Genomic DNA, 20512 nt, shown 5'->3' with positions numbered 1-20512 from the left:
ATGGCAGATGTCACAGCACATCTATTTCAAGTTGGAAACCTAGAGGTGTGTGTCAGTATTTGCTTTGAAGTGATCTGCTCCATCTGCCTCAGTTTTTAATGAGTGCAAGGAAGGGCATCAACAACTTCTTTCAAATTCCAACGGAAGTCACTTCGGAAGGAAGGGCCTCCCCGTGGGAGAAGAAAGGTAGAGAGCAGCTATTGGGTCGGGTTGGCATCATGTGTGGAACTGCATTAATTTTTATCCTCTGTTGAGATCACAGCGAGTTCTTAATCTGTGAAGTCACAGTAGCCTTCTCGGGACCCCCTGACTGTGCGTGTTTTCTGTGAACTAGTTTCTAACCCTTTCCCATAAAGAATGGGGAAAATGGCCTTGGTGGCAAACTGTGCTGTGTAGATCAATACTTACACTCCACACTCAACAGGGCACCATCGTCTTGGTTGAAAAGCCTTTTCATTCCAGATGCCTGATTAGGGCCGTTGATTAACCACGGTTGTTCTCTGGTAATCGTCTCCCTGGGAATTTGGACTCCCAGGAAGCTGGATGCAGCCCAAACAAAACAGTTTGCTGTAATTTGTTTTGTAAGTGGGAAGCATTGTAGGTGTTTAGAAAGGAAGCAGCCTAGGCATCTAGTATGGCGATTAAGTCTCTTTCCTGAGTGAAACATTAACTCCTGGGTCAAATCTTGGTCTGATCAGTCCAGCCTGCTACGTATGTGTCTCCATTTCCTCACGTAGCCTGGGACGCAGCAAGGCTCTACTCTTAGCCTAACCTAGACTTCTGGAATTATCTCAAGCCCCCTTTCCTTCTCAGCAGTACACCAGTCAACCATGAATGGGCTCTTAGATGGATTGACAGGAGTACAGACGTCTTCTACATTTCAGGCCAGGCAAAGCAAGCACAATGTTTTAAGAAAGGGACATTGTAAGTTGGTTTTGAGTTTCCATGACTAGGCTTCAGCATGTTCCCACTTCTTTCATAAATGTTATTTCCCTCCTGTGTTTGTGCATGTGCATGTGCATGTGCGTGTGCGTGTGTGTGTGTGTGTGTTCACACGTGGGCTTGGTGAACATATGCAGTTCAAAGGAGAATCTTGGGTTTCTGTCTGTCTTTTGCTTCTACCTTGTTTCAGTCAGACTCTCTGCTGCTTTTCCACGAACCTCCAGAGAATCTGTCTCCACTTCTCAAATCACTATAGGAGCACCAGGATAACAGATGCATCTGACTTTCTGTGGGTCGTGGGGATTCAAACTCAGGTCCTCACGCCTACATGACAAACGTCTTATTCACTGAGCCATGACAGAGCCATGGCCTCCTTCTTGAAGAACAGTGTTCCTTCTCATTTCTTGAATATTTTCCCACAAACAGGTGCCTTTTGTTTTTCCAACTTTGCTCATATATATATCCAACTTCCTATTATGGCTAGCTGGCAATAATTTAAACTACCCCCTTCCTGCTTAAAATTAATTCTTTTCTAGGTAAATATGAATCTTTACGTCTCAAAGCTATTAGATTATAGTAATGGAATCAAAAGAGTGACACTCTGGATCGTACCTTATCCACCTTTCTTTTTGGCAAAATATGTCCTTGGGTGTGGCAGGTAAGTAGATAGAAAGAGGTTTGCAAGATATTAATTGTATGGTACAGGGTAGAGAGATGCATGGCCTCGAACAGAGTCCTTGAACTCGTCTGCAGAACATAATGATGCCCGTCATTCCTGCTTCGTGGGACTAGCGTGAGGATAACAAGAAGCAGGTGTGACGTGATCAGGGCAATACATCCTGTTCTCCACTCCTGCTTTCTGAGGACCAGTTTGTGGCTTTTGTGGTCAAGTGGATTCTAATAAAATGTTCCCTTTTGATGATACTTTCAGTTTTCCAAGGCACAGACACCTGTTGTATATCACGTTAACCCGCCAAGTGGAGTTCCAGGTAAGACCTCTTCTGCTAACCATGAATAATCGTGAATCTCTTTGCCAACCTTGTAAACACTTGTACCAGTGTGTGGTCTCTATAGTCCATTAGCTTCTTATTTTGAAAATAAGTTTTAGCTTCTGGTTTCTTAAATTAGTTTGTTTTTTCCCTTTAAGTACTTTTGTTCTATGACCTTACTGATAACAACAATTCCAAAACATGATAAAAAAAAAAAAGAGACAGTCTGACAAAATCCAAAGTATTGAACACAGGAGCCTGCAGAATATAGAAATCACCACCACTCATTTTATTCCCACATGAAATAGTCCATCCCAGAACTCCTCACTGAACCCTTACTGTGTGCTAACTTACGTTTTTAACTCTCCATATGTATTATTATCTGAGGATCACAAAACCTGATGCTACGGGAACTATTTCTCATATTGAAGAGAAAGAAATGAGGTATCTGAGGATTAAATTGTTTCTTCAAAGTAATGGTTCTCAACCTTGCTAAATGTTGCGACCCTTTAATACAGTTCCTCAAGTTTTTAAGTCCCCACCCATAAAATTATTTTGTTTCTGCTTTATAACTGTAATTTAGCTGCTGTTGTGAATCATAACATAAATATCTGCTATGCAGGATATCTGATATGTGACCCCCCCACCCAAAGGTGTTGAGACCCACAGGTTGAGAACTGCCACTTTAAAGTCCTATCAGGAATAAGTGTTGCAGCTGAGGTTTGAAGTGAGATAAAGCCCGTGGATGTTACTATTTTGACGTGTGTCAACTGGTAGTGGATACAGCTCAGAATGCTATTAACCTTGATGTTTACCTGAAGATTTGTTCGTGAGTTAGAGAAACACAGACATATGTACTTGATCTTAGTTAAAAGACTTGGAAAGGACGAAACACAGGCATATTAGAGTCAGAAGGGTGGACAAGGAGGTTTTGCAAGGGTAGGGGATTTACAAAGAAGAAGCAGATGCTCCGAGACATAGACCCAGTAACTTTGTAAGTTTTCTTTAAAACTGAATAGTAAACACAGATTTTAAAAATGTACCTTACTATTTTTTTTAATGGGCAAATTCCTATGTGTACGTATATATCAGATTTTTCATTTGTTCTGTATTTTCAGTAAGGTATCCAACTGGGAACATCATTGCTAATTTTAAAGAAATCATTACATTTGCTTATTTCCATATCTTTAGTGTGTGTGCGCGTACCATGTACATGTGCACAGGTATCACAGCTTGTGTGTGGAGGTCAGATGACAACTTTCAGGAGCTGGTTCTCTCCTACTACCGTGTGGGTTCAGGGATGAAGCTCAGGTCACCGTGTTCAATGGGGCGTGCCTTTTAAAACCCACTGAACCATCTTACAAGGCCATGTTGCTAGGTTTTTAGGTATGATTATGTCAGACTGCATAATTTGATCTAATTGTTTTTGAAGTGATTGACTGGTTAAGATAATAAGAATGAATATCTGTGTTACAGACAGTGTTTTCATGTTACAGTGTTTAGGCAAAATTTATGTATGTGTGTATTTAAAATATATTCTAAAGAACAAGAATTTGGCATTATCTTACTAATATGATACTTTCACAGATATATTCCATTGCATTCGTTTGATTAACCAAGACATGGTCACGTCTCATGAAAAAGAATGCAAACTGTGACAGTTATACAGTTATTTGGGTTCCTGGTGTCTGTCTGTAGAAGGCTCCAGATAAGGTGACAGACATCTTATTCTGATGAGGGATGAATAAGGAGCCATTGGCAACATGAGGTGGGATGTCAGCTGCTCTCCAGATCTGTCAAACCTGTTTGTCTCGCCAAGGTGGAGTTCTGCACACTGTCTCTTTCATCTTCTGGGGGGAACGATTGGTGGCTGGCCTTGTCAGAGTGGTCCCTCAAGGCATAATCTGGTTGCATCTCTGCAATCACTTTCTAGACAATTACTCTCATTTCATTTGGGATGCTTGCCCAGAGTAGCAGCCAGGGACATGCAGAATGAGGTAGCTACATACAAGATGGCGTTTTACGGGTTGTTGGATTTTTCTAAGTACTTAACAGTCCTTCACTGTGGCGTGCAATCCCCTGGCACTGGGCTCTGCTTTGCCCATTTGTCAGCCTCTGTTGGGCTTCTCTGTTTATGGACAAAGACCCTATGGGATTTTCTAATTTCTGTAACCTGCTATTTATTTTCAAGTGGAACATAACAAAACTTGACCTCTTCCCAGAGAACTTGGAAGCCAATCAGGCAGCTTCATTCACATTAAGGAGAACTATTCTGCCCATTTAGCAGCAGCAGGAGATTTATGGGAACTCTAACCTTTGTCTCAGTCATTAAGGACCCACCTTTTCTCTTTATGCACCTATAAGGTTCGGTGCTAGCCATGTAATGACCACAGATGAAAGTCGCTCTCACCAATGACACACACAACAACATGAAGAGAATCCAGAGGTGCAGCAGCTGTAAGTGCTCATGGAGAAACTCAGAGTTTTCTGGACACAGTGACCCCAAGTATCTCTTGAGGTTTTACTGAACTAACACTACCCCTCTCATCTGCGAAGCTAGTTTATGATAATATTACTGCCTGTATATCTTGAGTAGCTGGTGTTATAGGAACTCGACAGTCCATGACTCACTCTGTCTTTGAACAGCATATTTGCTGAGTGAACGACATATGTCCATTATCTGGACTGTAGCCTTAACTCTCTTGCTGTTTTGTGCTTATCTTTAGCTCCTGTCTGTTTGGCTCATGAGGGTCTTTTGTCTTTTGTACTTTGAGATATGGAAGATAATTAGGATCCTTGAAGACTAATCAGAGATTGTGTGATACGGCCTCTTCATTTAGCTTTTCGTTTTGTGTTCTCATTTTTATTAGTTCTTTGAGAATTTCTCACAATATATTTTACTACATTTATCCTCTCTTCCCACTCTGTCCAGATTCACTTCCCCTTCCTTACCCATGCAGCTTTGTGTTTTATTTTATCTTCCTTATAACAAACAAATACCAAGTGCAATTTATGCCCCTGGACTTTTTGGGGTGGCCTTCCACTGGAGTGTGAATGACTTACCAGGGGCCACACTCTTAAAGAAAATTATGCCTCCTCTCTCTGCAGCTTCCTGTTGCCAGTAGCTCTGTATCTAGGGGTAGAGTTTCATGCTAACCTCCCTTATTCCAGGCTAGCATGTTGTCTGCTTTTAGCTTGCACATGTTTTGTGCATGCTGTTTCCTCTAGTGCTGTGAGTTTGTTTGTTCCGGCAACTGACCCATTGTGTCTGAAAAACACTGTTTCTTAGTCACCATCCCTGCCTCTAACTCCTATAATCTTTTTACCCCGCTTCCACAATGATCCTTGAGTACTTGGGGGGGGGAGGGGTGTGATATGGATATTCCCAGATACAGCTAAATACTCCATATGCTTTATATGTTGACCAATTTTAAGTCTCTGTGTTAATCGCCATCTATTGTAAAAAGAAGCTGCTTTCATGAGTGTTGAGAGATATTGCACATAAAACACAAACACACACACACAGAGGATATCATTTATTATTTAATGTGTGCACATGCTGTATATGTTCATATCAAAATATGCATATCTGTCTCCTCAAAGATATTTTTGAAGATACTCAAAGTCTTTCTAGATTTTCAAACATAGTGCACTGACATTATTAAAGTCACCAAATTGTGCAGTAGAATACCAGGACTTATTTTTCCCCTCTCACTGGAACTTAAGCTGCCATTTGTCAACCTTGGCTTATCCCTCTTTCTCACTGATTCTTCCCAGCCTGTTCTTCCCAGTAGAATAGGTAGGTACTATTCTACTCTCAACTTCTGTGCAATCAATGTTTTAGGTATTCCATTATTTTAGCCTTCCTGGTGTGTAACCTTGATTACTGGATTCTAACACTCATTTCACATTTATATAATTTATTAAACCTGTTAATTTTATACACCCGTGCCTTGGTTGGGTATATGCAACAAAACAAAGGCTAGTAGAACTTATGTCACTCATTTGGAGTTTGCGCTAAGCTCATTGCATTTTGAACTGTTTTTTAAAACAGGACAAGTAATACAGGTGTATGGCTGGATCATTGCTGACCAGTTGGAAACCCTTGATCCTGAGGCAAACTACATTGACAGGTAAGCCTAGGTTTGTTCCTGTGTTCACCTGGCTACTCGTGTGCAGATCGGTAGCTTCCTCTGCAGCAGCAAATTGCAAGGGCCCTGCACAGAACTGCCATTTTTCTCTATGCAGTTTATGGTCCCTGGTGCACCAGATTTCAGCTTTTACTTTGTGAATGTTTTGCAACCTCCAGATTTTTTTGAGTTTTTTATTTTTTTCTGAGAAGTAAAAACTGGGCATGTGAACGGCACTGTAACTGCATTCAAGGGTTTTCCTTTCTGATTCTTACCCTTCCTTTCACCCATCCTCTCTTAGGTTAAAGTAACACTAAACTTCATTAACTCCTCCTTTTAATCATTGCCCATGCATGCATTCAGAAGTCCTGTTAGTGGGATGAGAGGGAAGTGTGGGCTCAAGTTCCAAAGAGGGAAGGAACCATGGGCTCAGGTACTAAAGACTGTGTAGCTTGTAATGTGTATTGGGAGTGATTAAATGTGAACATGCCTTTCTTTAATGGCTATTTTAGAAGTATAAATTGTTGCAGACTGCTCCCCTTCCCCTGGGTTCCCCACTAGGGCCCACAGCCCAGCAGCTTTACTGGAGGCTAGAGTGGTCCTAGGGACCCTAGGGAAGACACTGTCCACTGCCCTCTAAACTCCTGTAAGCCTGTGCAACACCTCCAAACTGCACCCTCACCCCTGGGCTCCATATCCAGGTCTACCACAGAAGCAGACTTCAGCTTTAAGGAGTACAGGCTGGATCTAGAGTGCCCAGTCCCAGCACCTATACTGGAGGCCAGGCTGGTCCTAGGGATCCCAGAGGCTAGATCAGATCTAGGGACCATAGACTCACCCTTCCCCTGAATTTCATCTCCTGATCTACAACTTTGCAAGAAGACTTTGGCTGAACCAGAGGCCAGAAGACCAGAGAGGAAAGAGAAATCATGGAACAAAACACACATACAACAAAGACGAATGCAGGAATCAACACCAATCATCCCAAATGCAAATGTCTAAACGCCAGTGTAAGAACACAATCAATAACAGAAAAGACACTATGGCATCTCCAGAGCCCTGCCATCCACAAAAGCAAGACCTGAACAATTCAACACAGCTGAAGCACAAGAAAACAATCATAGTGGTGATATGTGCCCATAATTCCAGTTCTTGGGAGGCAAAGGCAGGTGGATCTCTGTGAGTTCGATGCCAGCCTGGTCTATAGAGAAGTTCCAGGATAGCCAGAGCTGTTACACACAGAAACCCTGTATAAAACAAAAATAAAGAAAATATTCTTAAAAGTGAATTTATAAAGATGATAGAGGTCCTGAAAGAAATGAAGAAATCCCTTAAAGAAATTGAGGGAAAGATAAACAAAAATTGGAAGAAATCAATAAATTCATAAAAAAAAAAACAGCCAAAGCAGAGCATGGGGACCATGGAAGAAAGTTGAAGGGTAGAGGAGAGGCAGGGAGGGGAGTAGAGAAAAATGTATAACTCAATAAAATCAATAAAATAATAAATAAATTTAAAAAAAGACAAAAACAAACAAATAAAGAAACTGCCAAGATCTGAAAATGGAAATAAAAGCAATCAATAAAACACAAGTGAGGGGAATTCTGGAAAATGGAAAATCTGGGTAAGTGAACAGGAACTATAGATACAAGCATCACCAACAGAATACCAGAGATGGAAAAAAGAATCTCAGGCATTGAAGACATAACAGAAGAAATAGATTCAAAAGTCAAAGAAAATGTTAATTCTAAAAAATTTGTAACACAAAACATCCAGCAAATCTGTGACACTGTGAAAAGACCAGATATAAGAATAACAGGAATACAAGAAGAAGAAACACTTCTCAAAAAACCAGAAAACATATTAAACAAAATAATAGAAGAAAAATTTCCCAACCTGAAGAGAGACATGCTTATGAAAGTATAAGAAGCTTACAGAACTCCAAATAGATTGAATTAGAAAAGAAAATCCTTTTTGTCATATAATAATCAAAACTCTAAACATATAGAACAAAAAAGAATACTAAAAGTGGCAGAGGGAAAAGGCCAAGTAACATAAAAAGCAGGCCTATTAGAATCACACCTGACTTTTTAGTGGTGACTCTGAAATCCAGAAGGACCTGGACTGATACCTTGCAGGCTGTAAGGGACTACTGATGCTAGCCCAGATTATATACCCAACAAAACTGTCTGTCAAATCACCATAGATGGCAAAAACAAGGTATTTCATGACAAAGTCAAATTTTTTTTTAAAAAAAAAATCTATCCACAAACTTAGTCTTACAGAAGGTACTAGAAGGAAAACTCCAATCCCAGGAAGTTAACTACACCCACAAAAACACAGGCAATAGGTAATCTCACATGAGCAAAACCCAAAGAAGGGAAACATACAAACACAGAAACACAGAGACACACAGATACACACACAGACACAAACACACACACAGAGACACAAACACACACACACACTACCACCACAAACAACAGGATAACAGAAATCAGCGATCAATGGTCATTAATATCCCTCAATATCAATGAACTCAATTCACCAATAAAAAGACAAGACACAGGGTAACATAACGAGTGTGAAAGCAGGACCCATTTTTCTGCTGTATGTAAGAAACACACCTTCACATCAAAGATAGACATTACCTCAGGGTAAGAGATTGGAAAAAGATTTTCTAATCAAATGGACCTAAGAAGCAAGCTGGTGTAGCTATCCTAATAGGTAACAAAATATACTTCCAACCAAAATTTATCAAAAGAGATGGAGAAGGATATTTCATATTCATCAGGAAAAATCCACAAAGATGATGTTTCATTTCTGAACATTTATGTTCCAATTGTAAGGGTACCCAAATTTGTGAGACATTACTAAAGCTTAAATCACATATAGATCCCCACACAATAATAGTGGGAGAATTTAACACCCGACTCTCAGCAAAGGGCAGGTCATCCAGACAGAAATCTAGCAGAGAAATAACAGAACAGATGTATGACTCAAGTAGACTTAGCAGACATCTACAGAACATTTTACTCAAACACAAAAGAATATGCCTTCTTCTCAATACCACATGGAAACTTCTTCAAAACTGACCTTATACTCAGTCACAAAATAAGTCTCAAGAGATACAAAAAACTGAAATAACCACCTATGTCATATCAGACCACCATGGATTAAAGCTGGATTTCAACCACAGAAACAACAGAAAGCTGACAAACTCATAGAAACTTAACTCTCTATGGAGTTAACACTGGGTCAAGGAAGAAATAAAGAAAGTAGTTAAAGACTTCCTAGAATTCAACAAAAATGAGGGCACAAGGTACCCAAATAATGGATTAATATAAGTTATAAGAGTTAATAAGAAGCCTGAGCTAATGGGCCAATCAGTTTATAACTAATGTAGACCTCTGTGTGATTTTTTTTGGGACCTAACGACTGCAGGATCCAGGCAGGACAGAAAGCTCAGACAACAGTCTCCTACTCTTTTGATGGCTTTTGGGACCATACTACTCATATTGGGTCACCTTGCCAAGCCTTAATATGTTGCAAGGAGGGGCTGCTTGTTCATCCTGGCTGCCCAGCTAGCTGAGCCCTGAAATGTCCACACAGAAACTGTATTAATTAAATCACTGCTTGACCCACTAGCTCTAGTTTCTTATTGGCTAATTCTTTTTTATTTATATATTTATTTATTAAAGATTTCTGTCTCTTCCCCACCGCCGCCTCCCATTTCCCTCCCCCTCCCCCAATCAAGTCCCCCTCCCTCGTCAGCCCAAAAAGCAATCAGGGTTCCCTGCCCTGTGGGAAGTCCAAGGACCACCCACCTCCATCCAGGTCTAGTAAGGTGAGCATCCAAACCGCCTAGGTCCCACAAAGCCTTATTGGCTAATTCTTACACCTTAATTTAACCTATTTCTATTAATCTGTGTATTGCCACATGGCAGTGGCTTATCAGGTAAAATTCCTAGCATCCATCTGCAGCTGCTCCATGGCAGCTCTCCTCCACTCTGCCTTTCTTCCCCGCCTACCTAAGTTCTGCCCTATCAACCAGGCCAAGGAAGTTTCTTTATTCATTAAGAAATGAAAGCAACACACAACCAAAAGGAACTCCTACACCATTAATACACGGGGAGGTGCTTAGTCTTACTGGACCTTAGTGTGCATGTTTTGCTGATACTCATGGGAGACCTGTCACCTCCTAAAAAGAAACAGAGGAGGAGTGAATTGCAGGGTGGGAACAAAGGGTGGTGGGGTGGTGGGGAGAAGAGGAGGGAGGGAAAACTGCTGCCAGGATATATGTTTGCATATAGTATAAAACATTACTATGAAATCATCTGTGCTGGGGAGAAGACCAGAGTTCATGGGGCACTCTAGACAGCTGCTGTCACCCAACAAACTCAGCAATCATAGTGATGATTTATAAATCAGAAGAACCATTTCCTCATTATTTACCCAATTGCATGCTGTCTATATTGTGTGTCTAATTTTTTCTTCACCCCTAAAGGTCTTAGAGGCGTTTCCTATTGCTTCTCTATCTTTTTCATTCTGTACTCTATTTTTAGCATTAAGAAATGCTTAACTTCTTTTTTTTTTTTTACTTCTTTTAATAAAAAAAATGACTCTACTGGGAACAGAAAGTCCAAGAACACCCTTAGCTAATGTGCCATTTTCACTGCTTGGATCTATCTCAGCCTTAATTTGGGGTTCAGCTTTTAAAAGGAGACAATGAGGGCACATGCTCAATAACTGTGCAGACAAAGCATTGCCATCATGGAGATGAGGGGAAATTTGGGATAAAACTCCATTAGCAGTGATGGAAGCATAGGCCCTAAGGGTACCTCTACTGTCCCCGGGAGGAAAGTTACCATCTTCACCTAGTCCCCTGCAGTGGTTCTGGTTAGGCTTAGAGGAGAAAGTTCACAGCATTCAGTCTTTTGGCAGCTGTGTTTACTGGGAACACTAAGCTATTATTTTTTGTCTTTGTTTTTCTTTTCTGCCCTCCAATCCAGCCCATTGATCCTGGAAGCTGGCAAAGACAAATGGCTTACTCCTTGTTCTGTTGTCAATAAGCAGACAGGAAGCTGGTGAGTTGTTTTTGTTGTTACTGTTTCCTTGTGAACAAGTGTTCTTCCCTTTTCTTCCACAGCACATCCTCAAAAGCATAGACTGATCTTTTTAAAAATGTAAGTCAAGTGCAACAGTTAGCTGTCTTATCTTTAAAGTCACTGGAAAAGATGAAAGAATTGGGAATCAGTTGAAAATAAAAATTAGATCAGAATCTAAAACCTTTTGTGAAAACAGGTAGGCCCTGTTTATTTATTTTATTTATTTTTTATTTTTTTTGAGACAGGGTTTCTCTGTGGCTTTGGAGCCTGTCCTGGAACTAGCTCTGTAGACCAGGCTGGTCTCAAACTCACAGAGATCCGCCTGCTTCTGCCTCCCGAGTGCTGGGATTAAAGGCTTGCGCCACCATCGCCCGGCTAGGCCCTGTTTATTAAAGGCACAGGCCCGTGCCAAGGCTTGTCCAGTGCTCTGCACTGAAGTTAGTCAATCATCGTGTGATACGTGCATATGATTATTTTTTTTTCAGAGCACACAGGATTTCAGAGAGCAAGCAGCAGAGTTGAGCCTGTATCCCTGTGTGACTAACTAGCATCCATAATCCATGTCCTAATCACTGTGACTATAATGACCAGGAATGCTTTACCTGAAACGTGTTATCCTTTACTCCCTTTTAAAACGCTTGTGATGTTCATGTTGTGTATGCATGTTTTCATGTGTATGGGGAATGTATATATGAGTCTTTACATGTGCATACATGTAGTTTCAAGTTTGGTGTGTGGAATTATAATAGATCTATTTCTCACCCTTCCTGTTCAAAGAGACAGGCCCTCTTAATAAAAGCCAGAGCTAGGTTTGACTAGCCTTGCCCACACAAAGTCCCATTATGACATATTTTAAAAAACATTGTCTACATGCTCTAGGTCATATAGCCACAATTTGACTAGATGTTTACTTTGATTTCAACCAGGTGGATTAATTTTCCTTTGTGGTTATTATAAGAATTGTGTGCTATGGCCTGGCTTCTTGGGCTGAGTATTTAGTGAAGCCACAGTCTATTCTATAGTTTTTTTTCCCTAATGTCTTCAATTCATTTGCATGAAATTGTCTGTTTTTAACTCTTATCTTTGATAGATTTTATTTTACTCATCATAAAATAGATTTTGGAAAAAAATCCCTAGAAATTAGGAGTAAGTTAAGTCTTGATTCCCACACTCTGCATTTGGCATGTGACTTATATGTTGACAACTCTAGTTAGTATTATCATAAGTATTTGACCATGACCTTACTATGCCTTCAATATGCTTCAGTTTCTCTGGCTAATTTGACTTCTATATATTGTTTTCTTAAATAGTTTGGTATTCTAAGAAATTTCCTGGTTATTCTTACTTCAATATGTTTTTCTCAGTTTTCCCATCCAGGAGGAACATGGCCTTGGAACTGTGCAGTGCCGTGTGGAAGGCGACTACATTGGTCTGTTTTAGAGCTAATTATTTAAAAGACTCATCCATTTCTTTCTTGATAATCCAGAAATGTGAAAAATATTCTTCAGATAGAATCATGATAATAATAATTGCTACAAAAATAACTTTAAAAAACACTACACCAAACAACTTCCTTATCAACCGATTTATTTGTCATAATCAGTGATTTTACTTTACAAGCGATTATATAGACAATGTCCACTAGTATGTTAGGATTTAAATCATGCTTCATCTCAGTCTAAGCCCTGGGCTTTATTTGACTTACATGTGTCCATTTTGTCATGAAAGTCCATGAGATCTTTTCTTGGGCAACATAAAAGAAATTCCAGGCTTGGACAGTAATGATGATGTAGGAGCATTAAGCCTAGGGTAGCAATATCCTGGCCTAGGAGATTCATGTGTAGACCTGTATTCATAGTTATTTCCTTGTGTTTCAGGTTCCCAAAATGTTAGTTTCTCAGTATTTAACAAAGGGAGGTAAGTAACTGGGGCAGACAAATCTGTCTGTCTTGTATTATGCGTAACATCCTGTATACTACTCTCGTCTTTCCAATTGTACACCAATAGAATATAGAAAGTGTCCTACATCTCCTTGGTTTCCTTCACTTGAGTGAGCATTGTGCTCTGTCTTACCTATGGGCATCACAAATGTTTCAGTACAGGGACGGTACAGAATTTTAAGGACTAGTCCTTAAGTCAAAGGAGAATGCTGATGTAGCGCTCACATGTGTTGTGGGATGCAGTTTTGCTGAGACTCATTGTGTCTTTATAGGCGTTGCCTTGTTCAAGACATAAAGAGTTCATATTTCATCATTCTTTGGAGACTCAGATAAATTAGGATTCGGGATTTCTATGTGCACCTTTATTCTTGTTCTGCTAGATGTTTTTGCCCTTGAAAGTGCATTGTTTCTTATTAATTAATTTTATTGTGTTTATATTAACAACTACACAAGGGTATATAACTCAAAGTTTGGATTTGCTTTCTCTTTCTTCTCAGCTTGAAAGTGATCTACTGTATTGTAGAGCTCTACTGTATCTATTTATCCAGTGTAGGAATCTACTGTATCTATCTAGTGTACGTTATCTCAGTATCAGGTCCATTCACGTTTGCTGTTGCCTTTAATGCTTCTAACGTTCTAAAAAAGAGAGATTATTCCCATACAACCATTTTATCTATGAGAAGAGTTTGTATCCATTGATACTGTTTTCTCATTATCAAAGGCAGCTGGTGTCCAAACTGTTAAATTTATTGGAGGTTATTCTGTGAACTTCCTTTCAAGCAGTCAGTTTTTTTAGAAAATGCAACAGTAGGTGACATTTTACCAAAAGCCTTCATTTTCCTTTGAAGGTCGATGGTGCACAAGGAAGCCTGGCTGATCAGTGCTAAACAGGACCTGTTCCTATACCAGACACACTCAGGTACTCTGTCCCTTCATCCTGTCTTCTTCACCCAATGTTAGACTCTCCTTTTTTTTTTTTTTTCCTATGGCAGTTTTTCTTTGGCCATTAACATAACATCTTGATTCAGGTTGAAATGAAGTTGCTTGAGTCTGTGTCAGCTGGTATTTACAGTCCTGCTTTGTTTATTGATGTTCTGAGGAAGCATCATTAGGTGCTTTTGTTACCATGTTTTCCTCATAGCTTTCCTGCACACAAATGCAGATGCTGGGCCGGGCGTTGGTGGCGCACGCCTTTAATCCCAGCACTCGGGAGGCAGTGGCAGGCAGATCTTTGTGAGTTCGAGACCAGCCTGGTCTACAGAGCTAGTTCCAGGACAGGCCCCAAAACCACAGAGAAACCCTGTCTCGAAAAACCAAAAACCAAAACAAAACAACAACAACAACAAAAATCAAATGCAGATGCTGCAGCTTAACTATGCATTGTGCCTACTTCATGCAAGTAGGAGATGAGGAAAACATGACATGCATGAAGCTGGTGCCACTGTAATGAAGCACACTGTTTTACAAGGAGCTCTTTATTTTATAAGCAAGAATAATAACCATCAACAGCATAAAAAAGTATAGGAATAGTATAATATAATAAGCAGATCAATGCAATTTAAATGAACTATTATTAAATCTAGATTGTACATGTTTGTGTTAGGCTTTTTATTGCATTTTAACACTGTGTTATTGTATGACAGTTTAATAATTTGTGTAGCAAGTTGCAGTTATTTCACTTCCCATTCCATTCGTTCATCCTCCCCCAATGGCAGCATAGTAGGTTTATATGCACCAGCAACACCACAGATATGTGTGGTGTGTACTGTGATACATCCTTACAGACATGACAAGAAGTTTTCAGCACCAGTGCAGTCTATGGGACTACTGATATAGATGTGAACTGTTGTGGGTAGATGTCTTGTCAAGCGCTGCATCCAAAGAGGCTCAATCGTAGATGTCTATGCGAAGTCTATGGATATAGACAGAATGAAATAAACAATAGTCATGTCGTCCTCTGTGTTCTAAAAAAAAAAAAAAGAACAGAATAAAGGTGGTGGTTAAAAAATTTAACAGGATGTCTTTCTGGTCATTCTAGCGCCCATCTCTGAATTTATGCATTCTTCCAATGCTTTATAACTTGCCTATTCTGATGCTAAGCTGTGGTGTTGCCCTCTGATGGTCAAACCCTGGTACTGAAAGAAGAACACTGAAATTGGAAACTTGCATGAAATTGTGAACTCAGTTCAGCAGTAGGCACTTGGTTATTTAAAGAGTGCACACAGTGTGTAGGTTTTAATACAATGACAAACCCACTGAAAACGAGTCTGCGGGAGGTTCAGATTTCAGAAGCAACAAAAATCTGCCTCTCCAAATGAGAAAGCTATCATCTCATAGATGGTTGGACAAATGCCATTCATTCTCTGGACAGACGATGCTGCTGGAACTAAATTCTGACCCTGGCGTGTCTTGTCTAGTATGTTCGAGAGCTGCTGTGAAGAAACACCCATACCGATGAATGCACAGTAACAGGAGCAACAAGATGATCAATCTCTTATTGAGTGTTTGGCATATAGCTTCAATATTCATTTCTTTTATCTAAAAGATAGGGTACATCACCATTAATTTTCTATGGAGAAAACAGATTAAGAGGGAATGCTACTTTTCCAAAGGTCCTTTCAAACTGGTGAAAAACCTCATGCACTTAACCAACACCCTTCAGGAGGCATGCTGTCTTTGGTACCTTAACTCAGGCTTTCACGACTCTGCTCTGATTATAGAGCCCTGCCGTGCTGGAGGGGTAGGCTGACAATATCCATTATCATACACTTCCTGGGCTGAAGACTCAGAGGCACAAGCATTTTCATAGTAGTGGCATCCCTGGGGATATGGACAATCCGTAGAGTCTGGGGCTGAGCCTCTGCAGGCTAGTACTTGGTAACTAGTCCAGTGTGGTTAAGCCCCTGAGTTGCTGAGCCTGGATTGAGTATCTGTGAAATGAATGATGTGGTGCTTTTCCTTTTAACTCTAAAGATTGTCTAAAGTAGCTGGTGAGGAAGAGGATTTGAACTCACTCAAAATTCTCTGTCCTTTTTATGATCGTGCTCACAGAATCACAAATTCTTTCATTTTGTTTCTCATATGCTTCTTAAATATGGCATGTCTACTTTTTATTTATTTTATTTTATTTTATTTTATTTTATTTTATTTGAGTTACGAGACAGATTCTCTGTGTAGCTCTGGCTGTCCTGGAACTTGGTTTGTAGATTAGGCTGTCTTCGAACTCAGATATCTGCTTGCCTCTGCCTCCCAAGTTCTGGGATTAAAAGATTGTGCCATTACACTTGGCTTGCACATCTATTTTATCTGTATAATCACTGAGCCATTATGGGCCCCATAATCTCCTGAATAGCGTGCTCTCATGATCTCTAAGGGCTCCGACTTGACATTTATCCTCTGCAGTCCATGTTCTACCCATTTGCCAGGAGTCTCTATACCAAGCACCCACTTGCCTCTTCCTCACCATGCACACCCTATACAGCAGTGGTTCTCAACTTCCCTAATGCTGTGACCTTCTAAAGGATTTCATCATGCTGTGGTGACCCCTCCCCATCATAAAATTATTTTCATTGCTACTTTATAACTGGAATTTTTCTACTGTTATGAATTGTAATTCAAATATCTTACATGCAGGATGGTCTTAGGCAGTTCCCATGAAAGGGTCACTCAGTCCCCATTGGGGCCACCATCCCACAGGTCGAGAAACATTGCTCTAAAGGATTATCATCTTCAGTGAGAAACAGCCCAGGAGTCTGCCTTCATCTACCTTCTGTGCTTCTCCAGCTCCCTGTTCTCCACTTCCTCCCCCTTGCCTCACTTCCACCTCTCTACCTATTCTAACTACACTATATGCATTGTACAACCTTTTTCCTATCCTGGCTATTACTTGTTTTAATATCCCCTCTCCCTTTTATGTGGTCAATTATATATATTTTTTCATTTTATTCCTGAATCAGAGTCTTAATATATAACCTAAGCCAGTGTTGACTTTGTTAGACCCTGGTTTCAACCTTCCCGGTTCCAGGGCTATACCTAGATGTACACCTGTATGCTTAGCTTTCCTTGGTGAGTTTAAACTCATCAGTTCAGATATCATTCCCAGAAAGTTTATTCTCTCCTCGGTAACCCCAGTCTCTCCTGAGCCTTTCTCTGCCTCAGAGCCTCTCTAATTTAGCTGACCTGAAGTACTGTAATTAGATTCCTCATACATGCACTTCCTTACCATAGTCACTGACTTGAAGAAAGGAACTACTCCAAATTCGTCTCTATCTTCCTAGTGCAATCGAGTAGCCACTATGAATGTCAAAAAAGATTGTGCTACCACAGCTGTCCTAAAAGGCCAGGAAACCCTTTTCTTCTGGTGAACAATAGTGAGCACAGAGACCTGCAGCTGCTCCAGATTTCCGGTGAACAATAGTGAAGGCACATCTGCAGCTGCTCCAGATGTGGAGGATAAGCTATAACTGAGTGCTCACCTCTAAATAAGACACTTCCTTAAATAAATAACACACTTCCTGTAAGACTGGAGAAACACCGTGGGAGAGAGGACAGAAAGTATGTAGGAGCCAGACAGGGAGGGGAGGCATAAGATGCCACCTTCAGGCATGATGCAGTCACTGCATTCCTGAACTCACAGCAGCTGCAGTTAACCTGCACTGAACCTGCATCCGCACAGCCAGGATGGCCCATTAGCCATCAGTTATGGCGGAAGATGGTGTCATGAGTTCTTATCCCTCTCTGTTTAACTATTGGAAACTGAAAGATTCTGGAAGAGGGGGAGTCCTTGTCTTGGGTTTTGGGCTCACTGATGAGTGTACCAAGTTCCAGGGAAAAGTACTGAACTTATGGCTGAACAGTCACCGTTGACCAATCTCAGTGGGTCACCAGACAAAATAAAAAGACTCAGATGTGGGAAAAGGATTCGTAGTGATGGAAGGGTCTTGAGAGGGTGGGAGATGAAGGTAATTTATTAGAATGCATCTTATTCATGCATGAAGATGTCAAGGAGCAAAGTAATTTTTAAAAACAAATTCCTCTTTTGAACTTAGAAGCATTCATGACCTAAGTAAATATACTTAGTTTATGTCATGCTCTGAATATATGTTTACTGTATATTACAGTGTTTATATATGTATATAATTGTAAACTTATATACATATATATACACACATATATACAATTAACTTATCAAAGATCACAGCTCTTCTTCACCCTGAAAAGAATCAAACTTCAAACTGTGGGCATTTAAAGAAAGGACACGGGGCTGAAGGGATGGCTCAGTGGTTAAAAGCACACACTGATCTTGCAGAAGACCCAAGTTAAGTTCCCAGCACCAACACTGGGAACAACCTATAACCTCAGCTCCAAAATCGTCTCATGCCCTCTTCTGGCATCTGCAAGTGCCACCCACCCACTCACGTAATTAAACCAAATCTTTAAAGAAAGGATAACATGAAATCCTTGTGGGTATTGCTATAGAATAGTGACTTTCAACCTTTCTAATGCTGTGACCCTTTAATATAGTTCCTAATGTTGTGGTGACCCCAATCATAAAATTATTTTATTACTACACCATAACTGTAATTTTGCCACTGTTATGGATTATAAAGCGAATATCTGATCTGCCCCGTCAAAGGGGCTGAGACCCACTGGTTGAGAACCACTGCTGTAGAGGCTTTGGCTTGAAAGCAGTGTGGGTGATCCGCATGTGCCTGTGGTTGAAGCCTGCAGCATGGGGAAGAAGTAAGATTGGGGCAACGAAAGTTCTGCCCTGTGCATCCATTAGTGATTCTTCCATGTGGTGTAAACTATTGTCCTCCATTGTCAAACCAAACCCTCGATGGGAAGAGACATATTTCATAAGAAAGTATAAGGGGTGTAAAGACTTTTGCTGATACTGTGAGTGACCTTGCTTATAAATACTGGTCATCTATACTATATATTTATAGTCCTTTTTATTATTAAGGACATTTAAAATGACAATTCGAAAAGCGTCAACTGCTGCTGGACTTGCGGTGTAAGAATTATGTTATGATGTTTTCTCTTATTTCCAGTGCACATCATAGTGCATATCTAGAAGCTTACGTTTTTATGACCTCTTGCAGAAATCCAATCTGTGTTTCCAAAAGTTGGGAGCCTTGGTGGAAGAACAGACATCACCATTACAGGAGATTTCTTTGACTCTTCTGCTCAGGTTACCATTGCAGGTAATTATGTTAAAATGGATGTAAATGGTTCAGTTTTAAATGCTATAGGAGTTTCTATCTCTAATGACCCAAGACTGTGAAGGGAAGCTTTCTTACATTTTTAAAATTTATTTATTAAAGATTTCTGTCTCTTCCCTGCCACCGCCTCCCATTTCCCTCCCCCTCCCCCAGTCAAGTCCCCCTCCCTCATCAGCCCAAAGAGCAATCAGGTTTCCCTGCCCTATGGGAAGTCCAAGGACCACCCACCTCCATCCAGGTCTAGTAAGGTGAGCATCCAAACTGCCTAGGCTCCCACAAAGCCAGTTCGTGCAATAGGATCAAAAACTCATTGCTATTGGAAGAGTGGATGAAGAAAGTATGGAATATATACATATTAGAGTACTACTCAGCAGTAAAAAACAAGGACTTCTTGAAGTTTGCATACAAATGGATGGAAATAGAAAACACTATCCTGAGTGAGGTAAGCCAGACCCAAAAAGAGGAACATGGGATGTACTCACTCATATTTGGTTTCTAGCCATAAACAAAGGACATTGTTCTGCTGATCTTTAGTGCTTTCCATTTCTTTATCTTTCTTGTCTAAAAATTTTCAGTTCTTTAGTGAGATAGAGTCCATAAAGAATAAATCAGACATCACTGGACAATATCCGTCACATTGCTCTGAACTTAATGTAGACCATTGAGGATTCTTCAAATTTTCTCATTCGTATTATTACCACCTAACAATCGTTAGTTCCATCTGTGATTATTCTGGGGGCAATTGTCTACTAAATATAAAACTGCAGTGTAGAACGGAGGTGGAAAATGATATAACCTTATCTCTAAGAATATATTGAAAAATTTGAAGATGAGCACTTAGATATATGTAAATAACCCATATAGGTGACATGAGACAATACTTAATTGCACTCAGATTTTACCTGATGTGAATGGAGTGGTCCCTCACATCTATATTAACCGTTTTTAAATGCTGCCATTCATTTATTTCATTCTGAGTCTATGTGTGTGAGCCCAAGTATACATACATGCAGCACGTGTGCCAGTGTCCATGGAGGTCAGGGGAGAGCTGGATACCCTGGAACTAGAGTTGCAGATAGTTGTGAACTGCCATGTGGATGCTGCGAACTGAACGTGGGTTCTTAATCACTGAGCTGTTTCCCCAGACCCATACTGGCCAAAGATCAGCCATGAAAATGTGAG

General features: G+C 40.3%; 1 protein-coding gene across 5 annotated transcripts in view; it reads left to right on the top strand.

Annotated features, from left to right (window-relative positions):
• The window catches only part of Pkhd1 (PKHD1 ciliary IPT domain containing fibrocystin/polyductin), a 438845-nt gene that overhangs the window by 9627 nt on the left and 408706 nt on the right, over nucleotides 1-20512 (top strand). For 4 of the 5 annotated variants that reach the window (XM_050124100.1, XM_050124101.1, XM_050124097.1 and 1 more), the window contains exons 6-12: nucleotides 1874-1931; nucleotides 5986-6064; nucleotides 11071-11145; nucleotides 12531-12595; nucleotides 13044-13083; nucleotides 13955-14025; nucleotides 19211-19312. In XM_050124100.1, coding sequence (XP_049980057.1) covers nucleotides 1874-1931; nucleotides 5986-6064; nucleotides 11071-11145; nucleotides 12531-12595; nucleotides 13044-13083; nucleotides 13955-14025; nucleotides 19211-19312 — 490 coding nt within the window. The remainder of the gene's footprint in view (nucleotides 1-1873; nucleotides 1932-5985; nucleotides 6065-11070; nucleotides 11146-12530; nucleotides 12596-13043; nucleotides 13084-13954; nucleotides 14026-19210; nucleotides 19313-20512) is intronic. The other variant, XM_050124099.1, reaches the window with a different exon arrangement.

This window comes from Alexandromys fortis, unplaced genomic scaffold (assembly GCF_014885135.2).
Source record: "Alexandromys fortis isolate MF-2015 unplaced genomic scaffold, M_Fortis_MF-2015_v1.1 scaffold_207, whole genome shotgun sequence".
NCBI lineage: Eukaryota > Metazoa > Chordata > Mammalia > Rodentia > Cricetidae > Alexandromys > Alexandromys fortis.
The sequence above is the reverse complement of the archived record's forward strand: the minus strand, read 5'-3'. Positions and strand labels throughout refer to the sequence as shown.